Here is a 25,673-nt window from a genome sequence, read left to right as displayed (position 1 = left end):
TCACGATGCTAAGACACTACGACAACTAGACTGGCTTCAATAATTGTTGCCTGTTTGATTGATCCAATTTCTTGAGAAAAATAACACCAAGATATTTTAAATTTTCTTCTGCACCATTCAAGGCACAGTTACTGACAGCAAGCAAACTGCACAGAGTAGAAGGATGCAGCAGGTATCTTTTCGTGCTGTAAGAGAAAAAGTCTTCTTCGGCCCCGTTATTGTTAGCTAAACCTCCCAGGGCTCGGAGCACTTCACGATAATAAAGAGGATGATGGGATATCTGATCATTTGTGTATTGCGAGTATGATTTCATGAATTCTCAGTATAAGCCCACGGCGTTCAGGGAGGAGGAAACTTTGGCACAGCCAGGCTGAGTCACCTGCCCAAACATGCCTAATGCATAGGTGGTAAAAGGAGGGACTGGAGCTCTGCTAATATTGGCAGACTTAGTGCTTGATTGTAGGCCTTGAGCTTTTCTTTTTTCTTTTTTATTGAATAGCTTTATTACAGCAAAACTCTGTGCTTTGAACCACTATAAGTCCACTAATTGCGAGTTGGCACGGTAAGGGTTGGCGGGCTTTATCTCCAAACAGTGCTATTTACGGCATACCCAAACCAGAGGGCACCATATTTGGAGAGGGAGGAGCTGGGGCCTAGGGTGGGGTGGGGATTGGAAGAGGCCCTTGTGGTGATGGGAACAGGGATGAGGGGCATATGGGGCCTGGATTGTGCAGGGATCTATAGACAGCTGCTTCTGCCTGTCTTCTCCCGTTCTGCCTGCTCGCCCTCGCAAGGGGGCAGATAAGCCTGGCTCCAGTGAATCTTCTGGCTTAACTGCATGCAGGAGAAGGCCTGGTGGCCTGCCTGGAGGAGGAGATTGGTGTGGAGAGAAACTGGTATCCTGCAGGCCAGCCAGGCAGCAGCCTCAATGCTCCAGACTGGATTCCCAAGGCAGCCTCCAAGTCGCATGTAGAAAAGGGGACAGCTACTGACGCTGGATCTATAAGGACTCTCCTGAATTCCCTTTACAGGTCATTAGGAGTGGACTCTAGATCAAAGTCCTGGGATAATAACTAGGAAATAAGAAAAGTGGCCCATAAGAACCAAAACTTCTTTCCCTTCTTCTCTCCCTTCCGTTTTTTCCCCACCTCTCTCCCTCCCACACTTATCAATACTTATCATGGGTCAGACCCTGTAATTACTATGTGAGTCTAATGATAGCTTCTCCAAGTTTAAGGAATGGTTGAAGTCTATTCTGTCTTTTATTTTAAACTGCATTTTAACACAAAATTTATTCTCATTATCTGTCTTCCCATCATTCCTAAAGTTAAATGCCGAAAGTAGTAATTTGAGTATCCTGGGGAGTGAGTGTCTGATGGTCCCCCCAGTGCTCTCCTGACCACCCTGGGAGGGAGCCATTGAGGGAACGGTCAGTCCTCTCTGCCCAGAAGGTTCACACTGACTCTCTGACCCCTGGAGGAAGAGGCAGGGGCATCATCAATTCCTCTGCCCCTGGTCACTAGGGACATAGCTGGCTCCACTGACGTACCGTGGAGGAAGAGTCCTGGGGTCTCTGGGCAGGCAGGGGTGGCAACAGGCATTTCCGGGACTTACGTGTTTCCATAGGGAACAGTAACCCCAGCCACGGGGCCCGTGTCACAGCCCAGGAAGAGGAAGGAGACGTAGCAAGCTGTGGACACCAGGTTGACGAGCATGGCCATCCGAATGGCCCCGAGGGCAGACAGGCTGAGCTTCTTGACCAGGAGACCGCCCAGGAAGATTCCCAGACAGGCACATGGGATCGCAGTCATCCCTGGGAGAAAGCAGAGGGCCAGGACCTGTGAGCAGGGGAAGCAGGGTGGGGCCTCGCTGACGGATGGGGGCCAGGCCCGAGGCTGAGCCCTGCGTAGACAGAATCCCCCGTGACGTCACCCAGGGCCACTTCCTCCACAGCACCCCGAGTCTCCATTAAGGGCCTCAGATCTGCCCTCAAGGACCTCACAGAAAGAAAAGCTCAGTGATTAGGAGTCCAAGTGCATACACCGCTCATGCTGAGTCGGGTAGCCTCATGGGAAGCACACACAGCTGGTGTGGCAGCAATTCAGAGACAAAGTCAGACCGAGTGGGAACACGCATGCGCATGTCAGGAAAGTACCATGGACCAGTGATGCGCTCTCTGTGCTGCTCAGGATATGCAGGAAGGGCACTCGCTCATTGCGGATTTTTGCCCCCTGCTCTCACTAGGCAAGGAGGCCTTCGCAGAAGGGTCTGGAGGTTGTTTAAACAAAGGTCTCGGAACTCACCAGCCCATGGAGATGGCGTTTTAACCAGCTCCACAACCTCTCAGGAAGGTGCATCAATCAAATCAATACTTTTTGTAGCTCTTGGTGAGTAATCGGCATGAAATTTTTTTTTCTCTTATAAACAGAGCTATCTGCAAGGCAGCAGGACTGAAAACCTGTTATTTCTGATTCTCAGAGCCTCATGGAATTTCAGGAGGACCAAAGGGTCCTCGGGTTCCAGCCTCCCGCTTGGTTTTCCTCTGCTCTGATTCACTTCATCTAACACTTGGCTTTAAACCGCCCTGTGTCATTTATCCACCGTGTAGACTGTGCATGGCCAATTTCCCAGGCGAGGCTGCCTCTGCCTTGCCAATCAAGAGACCTCTAGGTCAATCAACTACATCAACCAGCTGGTATGTGCTAAGGGAATGCAAATTAATTTTGATATTAGGGTAAGAAAAACATAATCAGGGAGGCTGAGCTCTGCGAGAAAATGGCACAAGTCACGTTTTTCAAAACACATGTAATATTTCTGTATCACTGGATGCTCTTGGATTATCTGCACTTCATTATCCCTCATCCTGGGAGAGGAATGATCCTCACAACCTGGCTGGCCCCTGTGTGCTCCTCTATGCTCACCCCATGCCACACTCCCCCCAACCACACCCACTCCTCCTCCTTTCTCTCCCTGAACAGGCCAACCCTTTCAGGCCTCCAGTCTTCGCACTTGCTGGTCCCTCTTCTAGAACATTCTTGCCCTATGTCTGTACTTGGCTGGCCCCTCTGCTTGTCAGAGAGGCCTTCCCAGACCACTCCATCTAGTGTGGTCCCTCACTCCATGCTTTGATTCTCTATTGTTTCTTGCCCTATTGTATTGTTTTCAAGGCCCTCCCCACTATCTGAAGCGGCCTCCTTTATTTTGGGTCTTTTTGTTTCTTGTTCCCTCTCTCCCTCCTAAGATGCAGCTTCCCTGAGGACAAGCACCTTTTCCATCCTGTTCAGTCCAGCACAGTTCCCTGTGCTTAGCATGGGGCCCAGCACAGAGGGAGCACACGAGGATTATTTTCGGGATGAATGAAACTGTGAGCAGACTGGGTCTGTGTGAATGAATGCTGGTGACAACGTGCCCGGGCCCAGACAGCAGGCCTGTGTTTTGTTTCCCTTCCTAGCAGAGACAGTGGGGAGTGTCACCCGGCGATGATGGTAACTATGGCAATAACAGGCTTTCGGCACCTTTTCTCCAAGCCATCATCAGCCTCCCCCCTCCCTCCCTGCTGTGTGTTCAGCCTTTATAGTCAGGCTGTTGTTATGAGAACTTTCCCCAAACTCCATCGTCATTATTTAACCTATGCAGATTGAGTCCTTTTTATCTTCATGCATAAACCAACGCCATCAGCCCCTTAATCATCTGTGTTGCTCTTTTTTGAACTCTGCCCCATTTGCTGATGACTTTGTGGGTGGCCCAAAGGTCTGTCTGCGGGAGCTACCGATGGGGGAATTTCTGACACAAGCCTTGCCTTATGCTCCCAGGACCTCTCTGCCCCTAAAGGCCCACTGCCAGCTCCTCTTGCAGCCAGCCCTCCAGAGTGCTCGCTGATGAGAGCGATGCCACAGGCGGGACACCGGGAGAGGGCAGGTGTGCTGCCTGCCTGGAATGATGGACGGGCCACCAGGCTGCCTCTCCGCATGGCGGCCAGAGAAGGCCCCCCCACCCCCCCCCCCCCGCCAAGCGCTCTAACAGACAGAAGTCAATGGGAAAGAAACAGGCGCAAGGAGGCAAGATTGGTTTTTGGAACTATTGATTTGTTCGTTGATAGAAAACTGAGGGATCTGTTCTTAAATAGAACACAGCCCCAGCATCGGAGCAACCGTGCAGATCTAATCAAAATGTAAGAAACAGTGGCAAAGAAACCAGCAGGTAGAGAGAAACTGGATGCTGGAGGGTGAAACCTGAGAGATCCTTGGATAACAAAGAAATTATAACTTTAATTATAAAGAAATACGTTGTACTCTGTCAGACAGGTATTAAAGAGCTGGCTGCTTTTTGCTAATACTTCCTGGAAGAAGCACTTACAAAATAGTGGATGGTAAAGCGTTATTAGTAAAAAAGGAGAAAATAAAGCTTGTGCTACTCTAACAGTTTCGGGAGAGAAGTGCTGTGATCCAGCCACATCATTGTGGTAGGGTTTTAATTTTTTGTCATTGTCTACATTACGTCGTGTGAAGTGTTAAAGCTTAAGGGACCAGCCAATAAATTTCTGCATCTGTATACACCCGTAACCACAGCTCAGTTAAAGCTCAAAACATTTCCAGCAGCGGAGGAGGATCGCTGTGTCCCCCATGCAAGTTGGCTTCCCCAAGGGTAACCATCATTGTGGCCTCTACCACCTCAATTCACTTTTCTTCTCTTTAACTCATATAAATATGTACTCTTTTGTGTCTGATGTCTTTCAGCTCTGTCAGACCCATCCACATGGAGGCATGTATCAAAGCTCTTTCCTTCTCACGCTGTGTGACAGTCCACTGTATGAACGTGCCATAATTTATTGACTTGTTCTACTCTTGACAGACACTTAGGGAGTTTCCAGTTTGAAGCTATTATGCATATGGCTGCTCTGGACACTCTTACATATGCATATCTCAATGAGTGGACTACACAGTCATTTCTGTTGGGTATACGCCCAGTGTGGAACGGTTGGATCCCAGTGAAAGCATATGCTTAGCTTTAAGAGGCACTGCCAAAGAGTTTTCCAAAGTGCTGGTACCATTTCGCATTGCCACTGGCAGTGGAGGAGAGTTCCAGTTGCTCCGCATCCTCCCCAACACTTGGTACTAACAGTCAGGTGGATGTGGAGCAGCATCTCACTGTGGTTTTAATATGCATTTTCCTGATGACTCATGATGGGTTAGCACCTCTGCATTTGTTTATTGGCCAAAGTTGAAGAGAAGATCAGAAAACATTGCCTTGTCCACTCCTCTCAGAAGATGACCTGACTCTTACTTAATAGAAAGAATTCTATGGGGATGGACTCTCTTAAACGTCCAGCCAAAATTTACACGTTCTCAGGGGCCACCCTCATGTCTTTCTCGTTCTCTGTGCTTTCAGAACAGAGGAGCTCTTCTGTCAAGGGCTATCCACCCACATTCCGCCTCCTTTCTGCAATCACCTTCTGCTGGCTCTCTTCTCTCTGCTTAGAAACTCACTCAAGTCTTTTCTGTCACAACAGCAATTGTTTCCTAGCAACACCACCATCACCACTCCTCTCTGTCGACTCCAACACACACCGCCCACCACATCTTTTCTCCCCTCCTCCACTGCTAAGCTTCAGCAAAGTGTCCTGCAGTCACTGTCTATCCCTTCCCTCTCATGGGCGGCTCTCCACAGCACAGTATGGGCTCCCCTGCTGCCACCTCAGGGACACAGCCCTGACATAGGATGAAAGACATCCTGGTGATTAAAGCTAACAGACACTGAGCAAGCTGAGCGCTCACACTGCTGACCACTTCCTTCTTCTTGGAATGATCTCTTTCTTGACTCCGTGACCCGTAGATTTCTTCCCGGTGCTGTTTCTTAACCTTCTCTGCAGACTCTTCGCTCTTCTGTGTCCTCAGGGTGAGTGTTTCATCTCTTCTACTTCTGCACATTCACACTAGGGAAATTCCACCCCCGTGTTCTCAACCACCATCCACATGCTGATGCAAACTAACCCAGATCTCCTTCTTGAGCCCTCAACCAAACACAGGACATCATGGAGATACACTCGCACAAGCATCTCATACTCAGCAAATTCAAATCTGGACTCATCATCTTCCTGACAGATCTGACTCTTTCCTGCCATTTCCAGGTTTCACAAATGGTCCCTCCAGCCATCCAAGCCACAAAACTGAGAGTCATTCCCGACTCCTTCCTCTCTCTCATCTGCTGAGGGACTATCTTCCTCCTAAGTGATGCTGCTTCTCACGAGAGCACATTGGTTTTCCTTAGCATGCCAACTCCAAAAAATGGGAGGCGGATATCTGTACTCTACTATTGAGAAGGACGGTAAGGCCCTGCTTGAGCGTGGGGAGGAGTGCCACGATCCACTGATTACGCCTGCCATGGGCAGGGAGACCATAGGAGCAGACGGCTTCCAACCCCTATGTTTGCTGACTGTGTGTTTCATGCTGCCAAGAACATTCTTGCTTTTTTATGGGCATGACCAGAGCGTGCTCACCTTTCAAGATCCACCTTGATTTCCCTCTCCCTTCATCCTATATTCCTCCATATTCTCCAGTTCACACCAATCTATTGATTTCCTGGCCTGTCACAATTCTTGCTACGTTCATGTTATATCTTAGCTCTTTATCATTGCATACTTTTAGCAATTAACCCAACTGGGCAAATCTTACCCCGAGAATATACTTTGAAATTCCTTCTACATATGGACCACACGCACGCTGCTGCTGGAGGAACTCCACAGCCTAGGCCCTTTGGCAGGCCTCACAAAATTCTTACAGTATTATATGCACGACACGCACGACAGCCTCCCTCCGCCCTCCCGGGGGACTGAGGAACAGACTCACCGAGCAGCTGGTTGGCAGAGGAGGTGGTGAGGTTAAACTGCTGCTCCAGGTACTTCCCCAAGAAGGCAGCGAAGCCAGCCACCACCGCAATCTCCATGCAGGCGGCCAGGATGATGCAGGTGAACACAGGGTTGGAGAGCAGGTGCTTGGTGACCTTCGGAATCACTGCAGGGAGAGAGCAGCAGAGGGCCAGGGTCACATACACTGCACTCCCAGGCCTCCTGCCCCCAAGGCCCATTCTTCATCCACTTTCGCCCATCTCTGTAAACAGCATCTAGAGTCACCCGGTTGCCCAGGCCCAAACCTCCATCCTGTAAGTCACCCATAATTGTGAAAACTCCGGCTTCAAAAAATATGCTGATATATTGCCAATTAAACTGACAACTACTAAAACAGAAGAGACTATACTACGCCTGTTCTTCCAGTTCACTGGAAACACTGAAATATTTTATAAGCAATCACCAGTTCTTTCTATCCAAAAAAAGGAGTTTGGGGTTTGTGTCTCAAAAGGGAAAATATAACTTAATTATATATCATAAATTATAAATGTATAATATTATATGAATACATCTAAGTAAATCTATCAATATACCTGTGATGAATATTTATAACTGCATATGCGTGTTAAGAAAATGTATTTAATCTTAACACTTTCAAGAAAGAAATGAAATTTTAATGCTCTCACATATACTGCATACAACCCTCCCACCCCCGACCTTCACAGCTACCCTCCCTGGGAAAAGCTTCCATGAGCTCTCACTTGGGGGACTGAAGCAATCCCACTAGGGTCTTGGTTTTCACTCATAATCTAATTATTCCCAACACAGTAGCCAGGAGGATCAGCTCAAGTCACTTTCCTGTTCAGAACTCCATGATGGCCAAGATCCATACCCCATTAGATGATGGCCATGGTCGGCCCCTCAGCAATCTGTTCACACTTCCTGCCATGCCCCTCCTTCCCTCCAGGCCAGCCCTGCTGGCTCACACCATTTCTTGCCTGCACCCAGGTCCTCCCCACCCAGGTGTGTGCAGTGGGGGCTCTTCCCTCTACTGGAATGCTCTGCTCTCGGGTCTTTGCTGCACATGTTCCCTCTTCCTCAAGAGGTCTTTTCTCATCACCCAATCCAACCTAGAAGAAGCCGCCCACCCAGCCCTAGTGCTCAGGCTCAGATGCGAGTTGATGGTGGGCAAAAGCACTTTATGGTTTGTGAACCACTTTAAATACCACCAGAGAAGGAAACCAGATGTTGTTGAGGTCATGCATTTTGATCTTATTTTATTAGGTTCTTAAAGTATGTGGTTTCATAAACCACTAAGATTATACTGGTGCTTTTAAAAATGACAGATTTGTTTTTTAAGTCCTTTAAAAGCAATAACATTATTTGGCTATTTCCAGCGGTGAGACCCTTGGTATGTGGTCTTTGACCAGATCTCCTCAATTGTGGTGTGATGAAGGATCCTGGCAGTATGCAAGAAGGTTCAGGGTGGTAGTGGGGGTACCAGGACAACCTCAGCAATTCAACATTTATGCCATTATTTTAATGACACTTCCAAAATATTTAACTAAAATCAAGCTGATATATCAATTGTGTGGTTTCATGGCTATCAGAGCTTAAGACGAGGCTAGGTTAAAACAAGTAGATTTATTCAAAGAGAAGTCTTATGTAAATAATGGTACAGGTAGTAAGCAGATAAGGCAAAAATTTGTAAAAGTGGTGTGCAAATGATGAAAGTCAGGGGAACTCTGTTCTGCCATAATCATAATAACATGGAATATTTGGCATGTGGGTTCTGTTTCCACCTGTGTAAACGGAGAATATAAATGGAGCCCTGGATGAAGCAAGTTATCATACTAAGTTTAGGAAAAACCGACAGTGCCCATGGTCACACGAAATAAACAGGTGAGCAGGGAGACCAACGCTGCATTCCAAGGTGATGAGTTAGCCAGCAGTCCTGAAGAATAGAACTAATTATATGGGCTCAATCTCATCTCCTAGGAGACGAAACTTCTAAATGGCCCAACTAATTAAAATAAAATAATAATAGGAGATACGTAAGTTTTTAATAATGTTAACAGACAAGCTCAATAAATCAAAATGACAGAACAATGGATCAGGAACTGGCAGTTACACAAAACTTAAAATTTATCACTTCTGGGAAAGTTACCAAGTTTCCAGAATGAAAATTTATACAAAAGATAGGGACTTACAGGTCCTTTAACATAATAAAAGGAACTTGGTTATGGGAATGGACTGAGCCAGATGACTGGGGGCTCAGAATCACTGCGGGCTGAGCAAGCTGATCCTACGTCCCAACTGAGAAACAACCAGACAGTAAACAGAGCTGGTGGCCTCAGCTGTTCTGGGGTGATTTCTTATAAAATTACTAAAACCTTAGGAAGGCAACTCTTGGATTAAATAAATGCACACACACACATACACAAAAACAAAAACTTTAAAAAGGATATGAATCAGAGTAAAGACAGTGGATTTAAACAACTTTAAATCCATGGTATTCCCACATTTATATCCTGCTTTATTGCAACTGTATTCACCTTTACACATGTGTTTTATTTTTTACAGGGTTGCAAACATTTAGGATAATCTGATTTTATTAGAAATGCCATTTCAAATAAATGTGTAGAAGCGGGTACACAAAGTCTACATGAAACGCTGGGGAATTTTCCTTTGTTAAACCCACATTATCAAGTATTGTACCAATATTCAGAGGAATGTTGACTGTGTAATGTTTAAAAACGTGGGCTGCTCAACAAATACAGATGAGGAATACATTGGGCATAGACAGAGGGTAATGAGGTAAGTGTCTTCATGTAGAAAGGCCCCTTGGATGTTAAGACTCTGTGATCATAAATGAATGAGTGAAGGCTGATTTGCTATAGTGTGTGGCACACTGTGATGGAGTAATGTACCTGTGACAAGGACTGGTTGATTATGTCACAAAACACCAAGCTTCACACTAGAGAGAGTGGTATGGATCACACTGGGTGACCACAGTGTCTCCTTGTAATGAATGAATTTGAAAATCCCCCACTATTTATGTTTTGGCAGATATCACATTGTTGCTCCATCACTGTGCTCTTTTGGAATTAAGATAGCTAAACTCTGGAAACACTGCCAACAATCACTAGGCAGGTTGGGGACATTCCAGGCCAATGATCCTCTGCCATACTGTCCTTGTGGGCCCCACTTCCTTTGTGAGAGCGCAGACTCTTCAGACTCGGGGACTTCAGGAGAAGGAAGCACACCGGCCACACTTGCTCACAAATAAAACAGCTGCTGAGCTGGCACCACCAACATCCTCCCATGAGGAGCTTTGGTCTCTGGCTCAGAAATGATGCCAATGAGGATCTGAGTTTGATCAAATTATGTATCTGGGCCCCGGTATCTCCCTGTCCTTGATCAAGGCCATCATGATTTGCTTGGGGATGTGGAGGATTCTTGCTCATCAAAGGCAGCTCCAGTCAATGGAATGTTTTCATACTTCAGCAAGCATTTAAATTATTCCAGAGATAATTCCACTTCAGTGGGAAGGATTCCTTGTCAAGATAGGAGCCTGCCTGCTTTTGTCTAAATATCTAATGATTAATTTTGCCTTGAATTAGATGTGAAAATCATTAAGTTTGAGGATCACGTGATTGAAGGCCCAGGGAAGCCTCTTTATTTGCACGAAGAACATTCTTTTTTCCTCTACCAAGCTGATTTGCCTCCAGAAAAGACAGCCTCCTTTTTTGTTCAGCTATTTTCCTCCCAGATTCTTCCTCCCTTCCAGGGTTTTCCTGCAATGACTTGGAGTGTTCTCAAAAGAAGAGTCCTTTTCAAAGGTTCAGCTAACTCTCCAAAGCCCCAGTTTCAAAAGGGGTATTAATTAGCTTGATCCTAGGGCTATCCCAGTGTTTCAAGCTTGTTCATTCAAATGGATTGTGAAGATCATAAAATTCTAACTTTCTAAGGAGGCAGTAGTTAATGAGGTGGCCCAGAGAAACAGAAACTGGTGAACCAAGGCCACACCAGGCCACTGAACACCTACGGTCTCCCTTAGCCATTTACCTCCCACCTACTGATTTAGCCTCAGAGCTTGGCAGCTGGGGTGGGAGGCAGGCTGGCGTGCATCCTGCAGTTTCACCAGCTGGGGAAACCTTGTCACCTCTCACTGGGAGCACAGTGCTGTCACCGGCAGAACAGTACAAAGCTGGGATCAGCGGCAGGGGAGCGGCCTCTCGGGAAAACAAGTTTTCTACGGCTAGTCTTCAGAAGACATTCCTGTAGGATCGAGACCCTCTTGGGAACTGTGCGTCCTCCGGGAAGGAGGAAGGCAGGTTTGGAGAAGTTGTGAGGACTAATGCTAATGGATCATTTCCTACATGCCAACTCCCGCAATCCTTACAACAAAACTGTGATCTTGAGACTATTAAAATCCTCCATTTACAGATGGGGAAATTGATGCAGAGGGTGGTCCTATGGTTAGGGGAGAATGGCAGAAACTCAAACCCTGGCACCTGTTGCCACAGAGCATGCTCTAACCAGTGTGCTTTCTGGTCTGGGTTCTGAGAGGTGCTGCTCTTGGTCTGGGCACAGGCCACCTCTGGCAATCAAAGGTGTGGCTTAAGTCTTAGAAATAATAATAATAAAACATTCCCACTGGGGTTGAGGAAAGTCATCAGATCTGGCAGGCCTCAGGGACTTCGTCCATGTTTTTTGAAGGAGGAAGGAGAGAAATGAAAGAGAGAAAGGATTGGAGACATAGAGAGGAGAAGCCCTGATCACAGAACAGGTTTTGTTGAATGAGGTTGCAAAAAATAATGACTAAGAACCTGGGCTAAGGAGCTGGGTCACTGGAGTTTGAATTCTGGCTTCAAGACTGAGTAGGTGTGTGACCAGAGCACACCACTCCATCCCGTGGATTGTCGCCAAGATGAAATGAGAGCCATGTATGTAAAGCAGGTCACTCAGTGCTTCTAGCACACAGGTAAGAGCTCGAGAAGCATCACAATAATTAACATAATGGAAGTAATCCTGTGCTACGTTAGGGAGACAGCCCTCAAGCTGTGAGGACATCGGGCTGGATGCAGGACTGCCTATGTGGAAGATGTGGTGAGTAGGCAAAATGGGAAAGAAACTGGGTGGGTGAGCGGAGCTGCTGGGAGCCACTTTCTGAGGAGATTCCCCTCTTGCAGAGGGCCATGCAGAAGGTCAGGGGATCAGGAGGTACAAATCCTTGTCCACTGCCTACCCTGGGAATTGGAGGTACCCTGGAAAGTGCTCACCGTGGAGCTCTGTTACACTTCACTTTGACTCTCAGATATCTCTGCCCTTACTCTACTGAAATTGGCCTTGACTTTCTTTTTCTTTAATAATTTTTCTGTCAATACACCATGGTTAAAGTTCTCAAGAAGGGGAGCTGGAACCAGCGTATGCAACTGTTCAGTAATTGTGACAATGACAGCCAGTGCTTGCTGAGCAAGCAGTGTCGGATGGGCACCATGCCAAGGGTTTCTCATTTAACTCTCACAACCATTACAACAGGGGGTGGTCTTATCACCTTCATTTTAGACACAAGGAAACCAAGGCTTCCTTGAGAAGCTGAAACCTCCCACCCCCCATATCGGAGTATAAAACTGAGAGGTGAAGGACGCTGGTTTAGAACTCAGGTCTGCCTGCACTCCAGAGCCCACCTCTAAATCGTCAGGTTTCTGGGTGGGGACTTGAATCGACAGAAGAGCGATTTTCTGAAAGGTGAGTGGTCGTGAAGCACTTCCCAACACATGCGACGCAGGAGCCAAAGAGAACAGAGAGATGGAAGTGCTGGGTGAGCTAAGATAAACGAAAGTCTTCAAGTCACAAGCAAAAAAATGAAAGCAGGAGGAAGAGATAATGAAGACGTAGAAAAACAACATAATGGAGGCACAAGAGTGAATCCAGGGTCGAGTTAATCATAGAAAAAATGAATTCTCATGGCACAGCAGGCATGTTCAGCAGCCACCTAGCTGGTTCCCCTGTACCCCGTGTAGGCTGCCATCACCACACCAACGTCCCCCACCGGACCTTGGTCCTGGGCCCTCCTCGCTACCCTACTTGAGGAGCCACCTGAGAGCAGAGATGGAGCAGATCCATGCCTGGACACGGGCACTGTGCCCAGTAAGAGTAGATGCTTAATAAATGCAAGGTGGATTAAAGAATCCAATAAAGAAACAAATGAATGAATTGCGAAGTCTTAAAAGGTAGCTGTCATAGTCTCTTAAGAAACATTAACTGTAGAAACAGAGAGCAATTTATGATCGCACCATTAGTGATATTCCACAGGTTTATGGGCCACGATGGAAGTGGGAATAATTAGCTAATGTGGTCATTTCCATCACTGCTTCTGGAGGCACCCAAACCAATCCCTTGTCTCCTGTGGGAGGCGAGGCCTGCGGTGCCCAGAAGTCTTCTGGAAGCCAGCCCCTACCATGCAATGGGCTTAGACCAGCTGCCTCGGCTCCAGCTTTGAGCCCACTGCAGCCTTGTCAGATGAGCCTGTCCCCCAAGCTGTCACACAGCTCCACCTCAGGAGGTCCAGGAGCCCAGAGAAGCTTCCTGGCACCCCCTCATTGCCAGCTTTGAGAGAAGGAGCTACAGGTTTCCATTTGCCCATCTTTGGTGAGGCAACAGGCAGAAGGCAGCACATCCCTTGTATAGAGAAGGTTGAGCTTTGAATAAGAAAACACGAAACCACCTGCACAGCAAACGAGCATCCTAGACTGAAACCCAAGGGTCAGATGGGTGTGGATGGGTCAGGACAACCTAGATTTAAATCATCAGCTCCTCACAGCTCCACCAAGAAAGCCCCGAGAGAAAAGGAGTATTGCAGCTGCCCGTTAGCTGGTTTAAAGCAAGAACCAGAGGTCCACAGAGCTGTGAGCTGCAGCTCTAAACCGGTGTCATCCGGTCATTTCCCTCCCTCAGGAGTGTGAAGGCAGGAACAGGGGATCACCAGAGGGTTTCAGAGATGGAGACGGGAGCCTGCGAGGCAGCAAGCTCTCATTCAGACCCAAATATTGCATCTTTCCACGTCGGAGGCAGCAGACAGAAAATGACTAAGGAAACCATGAGTCTTTTGTAAGGAAACAGCCACTTTTATAACCTCATGCCACCCCCTAGAACCCGCTCTGGGAGCATAGTGCCCTGCCTCAGTGGTGGCAGGGCTGACTGCCTTTAGCATTCATGAAAATTCCAATGATGGGAGAATTTGTCTCTGGAAGCGTGAAAAGAGAAACAGTAACATTCAGAAAACAAAAAGTGAGGCAAAACATCCAAGTTGACATAAATGCCCATCTCTAAGCCTAGGCTTCTAATGTTGGGTTTACAGCAGACCTCCTCAGGGACTTCAATATGCTAATGTCACCTTCAATATGCAGCATCAGCCTCCAAGAGGATCACGTCAGTGTCCCAAGCTTATTTTGTGAGTGGGTCCCCCCTATTTTATCTTATATACAACTTCCAGGGGAACAGGTCTGATGTGTTAGGCCCTGGTGGAGACCCCTCAAAGGGCGCCCCCCTCCTGTGGAGTTCATTTTCAGCTGGCCTCCTCAGACTCACCTGGGGAGGTTTAAAGACATCTGGATGCCTGGATTACCTGCCCCCAACCCCAGACTCATAGAATCAGAATTTCTAGGGGTGGGGTGTGTTTTGAGGTACCCCACAGGTGACACTGACTCAAATCCTGGTTGGAAAACAATGGCTCATAGGATAAAGCCCAGACACTTCAGGAGGGCGAGGCGAAGGCCCTCAATAATTCATTCATAATTTTACAGAACACTTATTGGGCAGCCTCAGATACCAGGAACTCTGCTTGGTGCGGGAGCTGACACCAGCCTGTCTTCTATCTTGACCTTTGATCAATTCTATTTCCAAAACCAGATGCCTCTCTCCCATCTGCATCTTGGGCATTTCTGTCCCCTGCCTCTGCTCACACCTGCTCCCCAGCCCAGAAGCTCTTCCCTCTCCATCCACGGGGATCCTGCTCATCCTTCCAGATTGGGCCAAAATGCTGCCTTCTTCACGCACCTGTCTTCAAATCCTCCCCCGGTGGTACTTGCTACATCCCTTTGAACCTCTCATAATCCTCGCCACCTTCTATCCTGTATTCAAGCAACATTTCATAAGTGCCCCAAGTTAACATGAACAAAAGAGTCCTGTGTTCACATAAGTCTAAGCAATACGCAGTAAAACCAAGTCAGCCAGCTTCTCTTTGACCCGGCCTTCTCAGCGCCTTCAATACGCAAATATAAATTATGAATCTCCCAGAGGGTCGTACAGTATACAGATGGCTTCCCAGCTTTTTCGGCCATGTAACTTCTCTTCTCAGTTGTTTTTCTTGTTGATCTGTCTTTCCCTGAGCATCTCAGAGGACTTGTGCTCCAAGGAACTCCCACTGGGAAATGCTGCCTTCTAGTTATTTCCTTCCTTCCTTCCTCCAAAACACTTGTGGGGCATCCACAGCGTGTCGGGCATTGTGCTAGGGGCCCTTGTCTGTGTTTACCTCAGGTGCTTTGCTGAAATAACTGGAGAAGAAAAGCCACGCTTGTTCACAGACATATCCCCCACCACCTGTCCCCCGCACGTCCTCCATCAACGCTGATAAGAACACAAGGAGGCCGCTGACCCATCTGGTCCCTGAGGACCTATAAAAATGGCTCCTGTGACATGGCAGCATATGACCCACAGGCTGGCACAGATTCCAAGTCTTTAGGAGGGCAGATGGTTTCCTTGGCCAAGGAATCAAGAAAGAAGAAATTAACGGGAAACCCACATGAGATGGGAGAGAACACAACCCTGAAGACAAATCGCATGATAAAAACACTCAGCCATTCAGGCTGCAGAACAAGGACTCTCTGATCACCAGGTTCCTCACAATAACATTACGCTGAAAGGCACAGGCCCCTAATTAAGAAAAATGGAGCAGAAGCCGACTGCTGGCTGGCAGAGGATGGAGGCCTGGCAGAGATGTGGAAGCCAGAGGCGTGAGCTGGGTCCCGCGGCCAGGCCAACCCACGTGGAGCCCCTTCTGAGCGGTGGGAGGCACAGTGGAGGGGCGAGTGTGTGCCCTGCCCAAGAAGCAAAACACCTGCCAGGCAGATGCGCAAGTAAAGATATGCAGCCCAAAGTCACCAGTGCAAGCCAGCCTGAGCAACTGGGCTGGCAGACCCTCTGCGATTCAGCAGCCTGGGCACCAGGAGCAGACCCTCCCCACACAGGTGGGTCACCTGTGGACCAGTCGTGGCATTCAGCACAGGTGGCGCTCCCGCCAAGCCTGTGTCCGTGAACGGGTCAAACACGGGCCAAAACTCTGGGAGGGGGCTGGGGGCAAGGAGGGCTTTAAGGAAAGCAGCCAGTTGTGCTGGGCTTGGCAGTCATGTCCACTGACTCGCATGTCCCTCCATTTATCAAATAGGTCTTGAGCACCTGCTACGGAAGGGCAGGAGCAAAGAGGCATGAAGCCCTTGCTCTTGTGGAGTGTATGGAGTAAGTGAATAATCACTCGTACAAAGGTGCCATTATGACTATGACAGAGACAGCAACGTGCCTTGGAGCAGGTGCCATCAGGAGGGCAGGAAATCATCCTTGGGGAAATGATGTATGAGCTGATGCCTGAAGACGGAACCAGAACTCCAGTGGAGGGAACAGCAAAGCAATGGAGGAAATACAGAGGACTAACAGGAGGCTGGCGAGGCTGGGGTGGAGGGAACAGGGGGCAGTGGGGTGAGAAGAGGCTGGAGGAGCAGAACATCACAGGGATCTGTCCCTTTAAGCAGGTGGTGGCAACAGGATCAGGTGTGTTCCAAAATCATCATAGAGTGGATAACAGACCAGAGGGGTGTGAAAAAATCACAGTGTGGATAACAGACTGGAGGGGTCTGGGCAGACTGGAGTGCAGGAGGGACCAAGAGCAGGATGGAGACATCCCTAGGTGGTAAAACCAGCAGATCCCAGTGCTGTATGGCATTAGGGGGGCGGGTAGGGAGAAAGGTGAGGAGGGTGTCAACCAAGGCAGACTTCAACTCCCCTAAAAGGGTAGGTCCTCTCGAGTTTGGCTCTGTATTTTCTCTTTTGGAGAGGGAGCAAGTGGAGCAGAGAGTACGCTTCTCTGAAACGGGAAAGGCTTCGTTCATCTGCCCCAAGCTGGTTCCCTTTTTCTCCTCACTTGGTTCCTTAACAGTCAAGTAAATCCTTGTGGGAAACAGAGGAAAGGGCTCAGGATTGGGAGTCAAGAGATCCAGGTCTGGTCCCAGCTGCACCCTTCATGGCTGCAGGAACCTGGGGACATGGTTCAAGCCCCCCCCAGAGTTCCATGTCCCGAGCGGTGGCACAAAGATTAGTAACAACACCCCCCTGAGCAGCCGGACTGTGAGGGCCGAGTGGGAGGCTGGTGCAAGTGCTCTGGAAGTCAGAAACCATCCTCCACGTTTTGGGAGTGGGTTTTAAGACTCTGAGCCTGAAGACCCACCCTCACCCTGCCAGCTGAGCCATCACCTGCTTACACTCGGTGCTGCTATCTATTCTGGGACAGGAAGAGGCCACTTGGCAGTCAGAGTGAAGTGCGCAGAGACAAGTGTGCTCAGTTTTGCATCGCTCTGCTCTCCCCGTGATCAAAGGCAGGCCTCTCCCTTCAGATTTTAAACCTCTGGTACAGTTCCACTTGTCCCAGCTAGAGAGCCCCTCAGAGGGTCGGCACATGCCAACGCTTGCAAGAAGTCATCCTTCCCTCCCTTTCAGGCTGTCCCCTTGTCGAGAAGACCCATTGTTTAGGGTACATCTGTGCTGCGGCAGCTGGCGTTTCAGGACACTCTGCTGAAAAGTGAGCGAGCACCTGCTGATGCCACTTTTTCTTTAACAGAGTCCGTTTATTGCCCAAAGATGCAGCCTAATGCTGTGGTTAAGAAGACAGGCACTGGGCCCTCCCCAGGTTCAAACGCCTGTCCTTTCCATCTGTAAGCCTCATTTTCCTTATCTGTAAAATGGTACTGATGCCTCATGGGGCTGGGGCGGTTAATGTGACAGTGCATGGAAAACAAACATTAGCTGCTATTGTGAGTGTGTGTTTGCGCACATGTGCATGCACGCTGGCAAGAAAGTGTCCATTTGTTTATGCATTCGATCAACCAACATCACCCATGTGCGAGGCCCTGTGCTATGCAGTGGGAATAAAGAGATGAACGAGAGCTTCGTCCTTGGAGAACCCACAAGCTTTAGGGCGGATGCAGACAAGCAGACAGGCCACCACGTAGTGGGGTAAACAAGTGCTGTGCACGGGCTATGTGGACAACAGAGGAATACAGCTAACCTAGCACTGGGCATATGGGGGCATGTGCGCCCAGGGGCTGTAGGGAGCGCTTCCTGGGAGGTGGGGGCCGAGTCCAGCCCAGAAGTGGAGCAAGGGAGGTACAGCATTCTAGGCAGAAATAGCAGCAAAGAGGACAGTGCACGATGTGTTCCCGGAATCGTACAGAACGTGATGGGGAAGGTGCGCAGCCGTGTAGCTGCAGAAGGGACCCAGATCCTGACCATAAAGGCTTCTCTAGGGCACGTGACACTGGAGACAGTTTCCAAATGAAACACAAAGCTGTGGATGTGAGATTTAACACACGAGCTGATGATAATGCCGTCCATTTGTCTGTAACAGCTCCTTAAACTCCTTCCTTTTACAAACCATTGGTCTGGCCTTTTACAAACCATTATGCAAACTCTCAGCATCTAGATCCAGGCCACGTTAGGTGCAGTCCTGGCCCACATATAGCTGACGGGATAAGAAAAGGGAGGAGTGGACACAAGAGACAGCTGTGAGCAGGCCAGGTATGTCCTGAAAGATGAATCAGCAAAACGCCGTGAAGAGCAAGATGAGGGAGGAGAGGCTTTAGAGCCAGGGTGTAAAGGAAAAGTTGTTTTGGTGGCACAGAGATGCAAAAAATGTGTCTTGGATTTGCAGACTCCCACCTGGAGGAGACACTGGAGTTTGACAAACCCAAGCATTTGTTCGCCTGCTGCCTGCTTTGTAAATGGTTATGTGACAGTCACTACTGAATGGGGACTTCAGGGCTGTGCAAGTAAGCAGTAACAGCTTTTCTGCAGTTTTGGAACAAAACTCCAGACTTTCCATCTCTCCCCTTCTTGTAACAGTTGCAAAGCCAATGGATGGCTGACTTTGTTGGAAATAGACCTTCAAAGGCTGCTTTTTCGGGAGAGTGCCATGAAAAGTGAACCACAGGCCTGAATTCTTACATCTCTGGAGCTCGGCTTCCTCATCTATAAACAGGAATAAGTAATAATACTGACCTCACGCAGCTGCGGTAAAGATCACACCAGACATCATTATGTTAAAGCCAAGGAAAGTTAAACGGCATGGCCAAGGCTGCATGATCAGGAAGTGGCTGAGCTGGATCTGAACCCAGGTGAGCAGCCTTACAGCTGTCCCAGGATCAGGGGAGGCTGTCTAGTCCCAGTGGGGAGGAGGATAGACTGGCTGCTCTTGGCACAATGCCAGCTCTTCTCAGGGGCCTTTGCTATGTGTGGAGCATGGCAGGGGACACAGACTGATGCTCAAAGAGAAACTCACTTGCAAGCTCAAATGAAACAGACACGAAATTGCAACATATAGATTTTTAGAGCAATGTTAATTCCTCTGATAAGTGCAATGCTCAGCTTAACCATACCTGTTAATGTGTAGCATGCAGCATGGAGACCACCAGGTCTCTCAGTCTTCATGCAAATTGGATGAAGAGTTTGGGAGCAGCAGGTAGCACCATGTGGTGCTTTTGGTGGAAATGTCCACGTGGCAAAAACATTTTCTCACGTGGAAAAATGAAGGACCGGGGTGGCTCCCTCTCCATGTGCCAGCACAAGTAAAATCTGTTTATTAGCACAATAGCTCACTTCACTGTATTCTGGCTCCTGGGGATTCTTCTAGACACACTGCCTTCCTTTCCTGCTGGGACATCCTTCAGGTCTATTAATGGACTATTGCTTCTGGGAATTGCTAATTCTAAATTAAAAATCATTAATTATCACCTCTCATAATTAACGGCCACAACGGGTGATCATATGGTCTCGCGAGTCTCAGGCCATCTACCCAACTGTGTACTTGTCACTTGGCCAAAGCTTGTCCAACACTCACCCTGTCATTGCTTCGACCTTGCCTACTGCATGCCTGTCCACAACATGAGCTCCTGAATATAAGCTGCCTTGGTCACCTCTGTGTCCCTGGAGCCTGGCAGGGTCTCGGGAAACGCTGACTGAACTGAACGAATGAGTGAACGAGCGACTAAATCACAACCCAAGAATTCTGAAGCCGAGACATCCCTCATGACTCAGCTCTGCCTCCAATCCAAGAGGTGGGCTCTGCCTGCCTGCCCGCTGTGTTTCCATAACCTTCCGTGCTGTCTGGCTCTGTAGTTCTTGGCACCTTAGACCGGCTTTGCTGGCTTATGGTCTGCCCCTCCACTGGATGGTGAGTTCTTTGATGGCACAGTTCTATCTTTTTTCTCTCTGTATCCCCAGAGATGAGAGATGACAGATGACTGGTGCAGCAATCAGAGCCATGGGAAGGCAGGGCCATCATCCTGGGATGAGGAAAGACCTGGTAAGGCTGCCACTACCTGGGTCCAGGGTGTCCCTCGCCAGGCTCACTCTCAGGCCAGCCCCCTTCATTTCTGTGGATCTGGTGACTGGGCTGCCTATGTATGTGGCTGGCTGTGAGCAGCAGGCATCACCCTCTGGCCACCTGGGGTCTCCTAAAGTGGCCTGTTTGGTGGCCTCTTTTATTAAGCACACACTCCTGGGGGGCCAAGCCAAGGCAACCTTAGAGGACACAAATGGGGTGGCCTTCTTGTCTACTGACGCATTCTGGAACTTACAGGGATGAATTCTAAAGATCTTCTATGGACAGTTTCAAATTATGAATTTGGTAGAAACTATCACAGAACGTGGGGTCAGACATGACATTAGGTTATTAAATTAGTCTCTTCTGGGAATTAGCACGAGTTCTTTCGATTCCTCACCGACTAACAGGTGCTATTAACAGAAAGTCTTCCATGAGCCGTGCTTTAATTCTCATGGCCACGCCGTCACTTAGGAATGGTGTTACAATTTTACACTGGTGGAAATGAAGCGTGGAGAAATTAATGATCGCAGAGCTGGTGAAGAGCAGAACGGGGATCTGAGCTCACGCAGCCCGCCCGAGGTTCCCTCCGTGGTCCTCAAGCATCTCCACAGAAAGTGCACCTCGTTATACAAAGCTCATTAGGGGGACTTCCACCAAATGTCTAAATCGGGCACCTGGAGGACTGCAGCTGTGCCTGTGAGGGCCGGCCTGGCTGTGCGCCCAGTTCCTGCAGAGAGGTGACTGTCCACCTTTCTCCCACCCCGGCTTGCTCCTGCTCACTTCTAAAATCCAGCAGGTTCTGCAGGGGGCACGAGGAAGGGGTTTTGTGAATTAAGGCCAGGACAGACACTGAGCAGCTTTTCAGGCTCTGCTGTCATTTCTCTCGCCTTTCAGAGACTGTACCAAATGTGGAAACAACCCAGGGGGCTTCTCATTCTCATTCCGCATCATTGTTTGTGTCTTACCACATTGTCGAAAAGAAGCATTTTTTTTTTCTTTTAAAAATGACTGCGAGACCCTTGCTGCATTCTAAAGTGTGACTTTGTTATGAAGACTGAGTTAATATTTCTTTCCAGAGGAATGCATCTCTCGTCTCTCATGGAGGGGATGGAAGGACAGAGAGAATCTAAAGAAATACACTTCGGATGTGGCTTTTTAAGAATGCCTGGATCAGGCACAGGGATGCAACTTCAAACAGCCTTCACTGCCGCGATGTGCTCGCAAACGGCCTGAAAGAGCCCAAAAGAGCTCCAGGAAACGTCTAGCCTCCTCCTTCCCCCTCTCACTTTCTTCCTTCTACAGACATTTACGTTTATTATACATCAGGTGCTGGTCAGTCACTGGAGAGTCTGCAGGAGAGATTGGTCTGTGTCCCTTCACTAAATAGTAGCTGTTGGTCCTTTCCATCTCAGGGATAAGTTAAGCATCATATTGGCGGAAGCAAATCGTGTATAACAGATAGGATTCTGCCTCAAGGCCCCGTACACCCAGTCCCGAGTGCCCCCCTTTCCCTGACCTGCCTCGATCGCCCCATGACTCTGGCCCCTGCGGACCAGGTGCCTTCACCTCTCAGTTGTTGGAAGCAGGAGGCGCTGCTGTCCGGCTCCAGGGGGTGCCTCAGGACCCCGTTGCTGGGCTTGGGCCTCTCATACTCTCTTTCAGGGAGCATGGCCTGCTCGCTCTCCATGGCAGGGTCTGAGTGCGGGGGCAGAGACTGTGGAAACCCGAACATCAAGAGGGAAGAGAAGAAGAGTAAGGCACCGCAGAGCAGGAAGCCACCCCACCAGGCTCCGATCCAGCGGGGGTCGTCCGGAGTGATGTCCAGGTTACCTGCAATGGGAAAGAGCACAGTTACTGGAGGGGACATGGTGGGGCCGGGACTTAGCTGGGGTTTTGAGTCAGTTGCACAGACAGGCCGAAGGCTCTGGAAACAGCTGGGGGTGGGGAGGAAAGGATGCCCAGCTAAGCAGCTTATCGTTCCACATGGGCGCTTCTGTTTCTCCCAAGGCTGAAGGCTGATCGCTCTCCCTCCTTCATTTGCTTGTCTGCTCTGTACTTGTATGAGTCTAAACAAAAACAGCGAGAAGCCAGACACCCTCAGAATTTAGGCTGGAACTGACCGGCTTGGCAGAGGCCCCAAGGTGTGCTAACAAAACACAAGGCAACAGAAACGTTTATTGTTCAAGTGTCTACATTTACCAGGTAAATTCACTCACACCCCCACAAAAGAGCAGCTAACCTGAGATCCCATTCAATGCTCCACCCCCTGTCTTAAATCGGGTTCACAGATCATAAGGGGTGGCACAGAATGGAAGTCAAGAGCCAGGAGACCTGGCTTGAAATCCTGCCCACTCCTCGCTGTGCGACCTCACGCCAGCGATCTGCACTCTCTGTGCCTCGCCTGGCTGACCTACACCACACCGATACTGATGACAGTACTTACCTTATGAGCAGTTGAAAGATGGAATGAGCCACATCCCAGGTAAGGTGCTCAGGATACTGCCCGGCCCGTGCTCGAGCATTACTCGACGTTTGCTTAATATTTATGGCTAGGGTCCTGCTTCCAAGCTGCTAGTGGATAGGTTAATTCAAACCTTTGTGGTGGCCTGCAGTTTGGGGCCAGCCCTCTAGTAAAAAGCTTTGTAGCCAACTTACATGCTTAAAGGCAGTATGCACGTGGTTTGGCTGTCTTGTACTGTTATTTCTTTGATTTGCAGCTGAAGCCATAAAGATATAACTACAGCTTGCCCCTGGGTTGATTTTTTTTTTTCCCCTTTCTCTACAACTGCCTTTCACAGCAGCGCTCCCAGAGGAGCTGGTTGGAAATGTCTCTTTGAGGGTAATCCCATGCCCAGGGAGCATCGAATGAAATTGTTGGAAACCTGGGCCACAGCCTATGAGCTAAGAAGTAACAGGGCCGCAGGCCTGGACCAGATGGATGGACAGGCTTGGGAGGAGAAATGACCACAGGCACCAGACGACCGCTTCACCATCTGTAAAATGCTCTCCCTGAAGACTCTTCAGCTAACACTAACGAAAACGCCAGCCATCATTTACTGAGGGTTACTCAGCACCAGGCATTATGCTGAGTGCGTTCTTAACGGTTCCAATCACAGCTGCCCACAATCCTACAAGATAGAGTCTTGTATTATCCCTATCTTAGATAGATAGAGACATCAAGGCTTAGAAAGGTTAGGCACCCTGCCAAAGTTCACAGAGTGGAAGATTGGAACACAGGCATTCAGACGCCAAGGGCCATGCTCTTTACTGTCTCCTACACTGCCCACCCCCTTTCTTTTTTTTTTGAGGAAGACTAGCCCTGAGCTAACTGCTGCCAATCCTCCTCTTTTTGCTGAGGAAGACTGGCCCTGAGCTAACATCCATGCCCATCTTCCTCTGCTTTATATGTGGGACACCTACCACAGCATGGCGTGCCAAGCGGTGCTATGTCCGCACCCGGGATCCGAACCGGCAAACGCCGGGTCGCCAAAGCAAAACGTGCGCACTTAACCGCTGTGACACCAGGCCAGCCCCTGCACTGCCCCCTCTTGATTGTCTGGACTTTGTTTTGGGCTCCCTGGAGGCCCTGTAGCAGATGATTAATTCCTACACTTCGTGCAATGGGCCTAAGACCATCGACTCTTCTGGTAAATGGCAAGTTGGCCTTTGGAACATGAGTGACCTTTGTTCAGGAGACCTTCATAGCAAACTAGCAGCAATAACCAGGGCACTGCAAGGGACCAGGTGCCTTTTTGTAACTGCACGCCAGAAAGGAGAGAGTGTAAGTATGATGCGCTTGGAGCTGAATCCCAGCTCTGCTACTAACTAGCATGTGATACTGGGCAAGTTACTTACCCTCTCTGAGCCTTCGTTTCATTATTTGTGAAATAAAGATGACATCCACCTAGCATGCTTGCAAGGATGAGAGGCAATGAGCAAGAATACCCTGATACATAGTAGGCTCTTCATATATGGTAGTTCTTATTATTTTTACTTTTAGGTATGTATTTACATGAATGGCAATTTTAAGATACAGATCTTTTAGAAGAGCATGACACAGGAAAACACAAGGTGATCTTGAAGCATCTTTATGCAAACAAGAGAAGAGCTAAGGAAGTAAGATTGCCTGGGGTAGCGAAACAAGAATGTTTTCACCAGTCACTGACTGTGTTTCTTCACCTGCTGCCAAGCGATGAATGAAAACAAAAGACTTAGGTAAAGGGAGCTACAGTATTTCCCTCCATTGTCTATGGGCTCCACAAGGGGGAAGTGAAAGCTGGCAGATGTGAGGCAGCAGAGAGAGAGAAACCCTGGCAGTTGTTTGGAGAAACAAAATTAGTAGCATGTAGTCATATTTTAGGTAGGAAGTTAGTGACTCTCCTCTGTGTGAGAAAACATCCCAGGGAGAGAGGCTGCGGTGGGGGAGGCGGATGTTTGTGTGAACGTGTCGTTTCGCTCCCTGTAGGCATGTGCACGCATGCGGAAAGCCAACATTTGCTCAGGATTTGTAAGACGGGGAAGAGCAAGTGATGTCAGACCAAGGCACGCCTGCCACTCGGGCCAGAGAGCGTCTGTAGGAAGACGTGTAGAAGGCAGGACTTTGTGGATCTAGGAAAATCACAGCTGGCCATTTGGGAAAGTACTGATTTTTTTTCCCTCCATTTCAATTATCCAGAGCACCGTGGCAGGGAGAGAAATAACACGCTGAGAAGAAAGCACTCAGCCTTGGAGCACGCTGCCCTCAGGAAGGGGCCGGCGTAGTGAGCAGAGTTCCAGTCTGATTTTGGTGGTTCCCGGGAAGACGAGTGATGCATGAAGCCAGTTTGGGAAACATCGTTTCTGAGGCATTTCCTTTCTTTACCCACCTCCACAATAAGAGTATTTTTATGACGCGTTTTGGCTAGTCAGGGTGAAAATCTCCTTCCACAGGCCTGGCAGCTGTCACTGCTTAGGGGATACTGTCCTGGAATCACTGAGGCTGAGGGAGAGTTCCTTCTGTGTCAGCTGGCAAAGGAGGGTGTGGTAGACATCACTGATGTCTGCCTTCGGATCTCCTCTTCTGAGAACAAGGAGGATTACTCTTCCCTAAGTGTGAAGTTAGGTATGGCCACAGGCCACAGAGTTTTGCCAATGAAATGTCACCAGGGGAACAGGTGTCACTTCTGGGTGTGGAGG

The 25,673-nt window shown here is 48.8% G+C and overlaps 1 protein-coding gene across 2 annotated transcripts in view; it reads right to left on the bottom strand.

Annotated features, from left to right (window-relative positions):
- The window catches only part of SLCO3A1 (solute carrier organic anion transporter family member 3A1), a 289,096-nt gene that overhangs the window by 37,889 nt on the left and 225,534 nt on the right, over positions 1-25,673 (bottom strand). For both annotated transcript variants that reach the window (XM_070618553.1, XM_070618543.1), the window contains exons 4-6: positions 22,065-22,328; positions 6,846-7,010; positions 1,615-1,813 (exon numbers count right to left, since the gene is read on the bottom strand). In XM_070618553.1, coding sequence (XP_070474654.1) covers positions 1,615-1,813; positions 6,846-7,010; positions 22,065-22,328 — 628 coding nt within the window. The remainder of the gene's footprint in view (positions 1-1,614; positions 1,814-6,845; positions 7,011-22,064; positions 22,329-25,673) is intronic.

The sequence above is a fragment of the Equus przewalskii genome, chromosome 1 (genome assembly GCF_037783145.1).
Source record: "Equus przewalskii isolate Varuska chromosome 1, EquPr2, whole genome shotgun sequence".
NCBI lineage: Eukaryota > Metazoa > Chordata > Mammalia > Perissodactyla > Equidae > Equus > Equus przewalskii.
This window is presented reverse-complemented; position numbering and strand designations above follow the sequence as displayed.